Genomic DNA, 1,154 nt, shown 5'->3' with positions numbered 1-1,154 from the left:
TGGTTTTTGACACGCAACCCGTGAAAGACCCGAAGAAAAGAGCGCTATGTCACGCAACACCCGGACAAGGGAACAAGGAAGTAACGGGCTACGTGAGATTGGCGCTTGGACGAACAAGTCTCTCCGGAGCTAGACCGCGCGCGAAGGAACAGTCTATCCACGGGGAGTCTGCGAGACAAGCTGGTATCCAGAGTTCTACCACCTGCGGGACGTCCAAGCGACAAAGACACGCACGCACGCACCAGACGGCCGAAACACGATGCTGGAGGAGGAACTAGAGATAGCACTGAAGGTGATTGTGGTCGGCAATGGGGGCGTTGGCAAGACGTCGATGGTGCAGCGATACTGCAAGGGTATCTACACGAAGGACTACAAGAAGACGATCGGTGTGGACTTCCTCGAGCGGCAGATCGAAATCGACGGCGAGGACATCCGGATCATGCTGTGGGACACGGCCGGCCAGGAGGAGTTCGACGCCATCACCAAGGCGTACTACCGGGGCGCGCAGGCGTGCGTGCTCACGTTCAGCACCACCGATCGGGCCTCGTTCGAGGCGATCCGCGAGTGGAAGCGGAAGGTGGAGAACGAGTGCAGCGAAATACCGACCGTGCTAGTCCAGAACAAGATCGACCTGATGGAAAAGGCCGTGGTGTCGTTCGACGAGGCGGATGCGCTGGCGCACACGCTCGGCTGCCGGCTCATTCGGACCTCCGTGAAGGAGGACGTCAACGTGGCGACCGTGTTTCGCTACCTGGCTACCAAGTGCCACCAGATGATGAAGCAGCAGTACAGCCAGTCGGCCCCGATCTGCCAGCCGACGATCAGTGCCTTTAGTCCGACGTTTCAGTCGAAAGCCGCCAACAACACCATCACCCTGACGAGGCCATTGGTGAAGCGCAAGCCGCTGCAGAAGCGATGCGGCATCTTCTAGGGGTCGCCGATTTTGAGAGGTCTCGGCTGTGACCTCTGACAGTTTCTAGTGATTTCCTGGAGCAGTGGGTCCAGGGTCCAGTCCCTTTGGTGGGCTTTCGGGTGTAGATTAAGTATACGTTATTGTTTTTTTTTAGTAGTTACTACAATGCATCACCGACAAGACTGATGCTCCTCAGATAACCTCTGTATGACCTGAATACTCATTGCAATCTTTGCAAATT

General features: G+C 56.4%; 1 protein-coding gene across 1 annotated transcript; it reads left to right on the top strand.

Annotated features, from left to right (window-relative positions):
* The first annotated feature begins 259 nt into the window (after positions 1 to 259).
* On the top strand, positions 260 to 931 carry LOC131288156 (ras-related protein Rab-23). Its single transcript, XM_058317269.1, has one exon. The coding sequence runs from the start codon at positions 260 to 262 to the stop codon at positions 929 to 931; it is 672 nt and encodes a 223-aa protein (XP_058173252.1).
* The last annotated feature ends 223 nt before the right edge of the window (positions 932 to 1,154 follow it).

Source organism: Anopheles ziemanni, chromosome 3 (genome assembly GCF_943734765.1).
Source record: "Anopheles ziemanni chromosome 3, idAnoZiCoDA_A2_x.2, whole genome shotgun sequence".
NCBI classification, from domain to species: domain Eukaryota; kingdom Metazoa; phylum Arthropoda; class Insecta; order Diptera; family Culicidae; genus Anopheles; species Anopheles ziemanni.
Note: the sequence above shows the minus strand (reverse complement) of the source record. Positions and strands in the feature narration are given on the sequence as shown.

Excerpts from the sequence above, each read along its gene's own strand:
- LOC131288156 (XM_058317269.1), top strand. The coding sequence starts at position 260 with ATGCTGGAGGAGGAACTAGAGATAGCACTGAAGGTGATTGTGGTCGGC.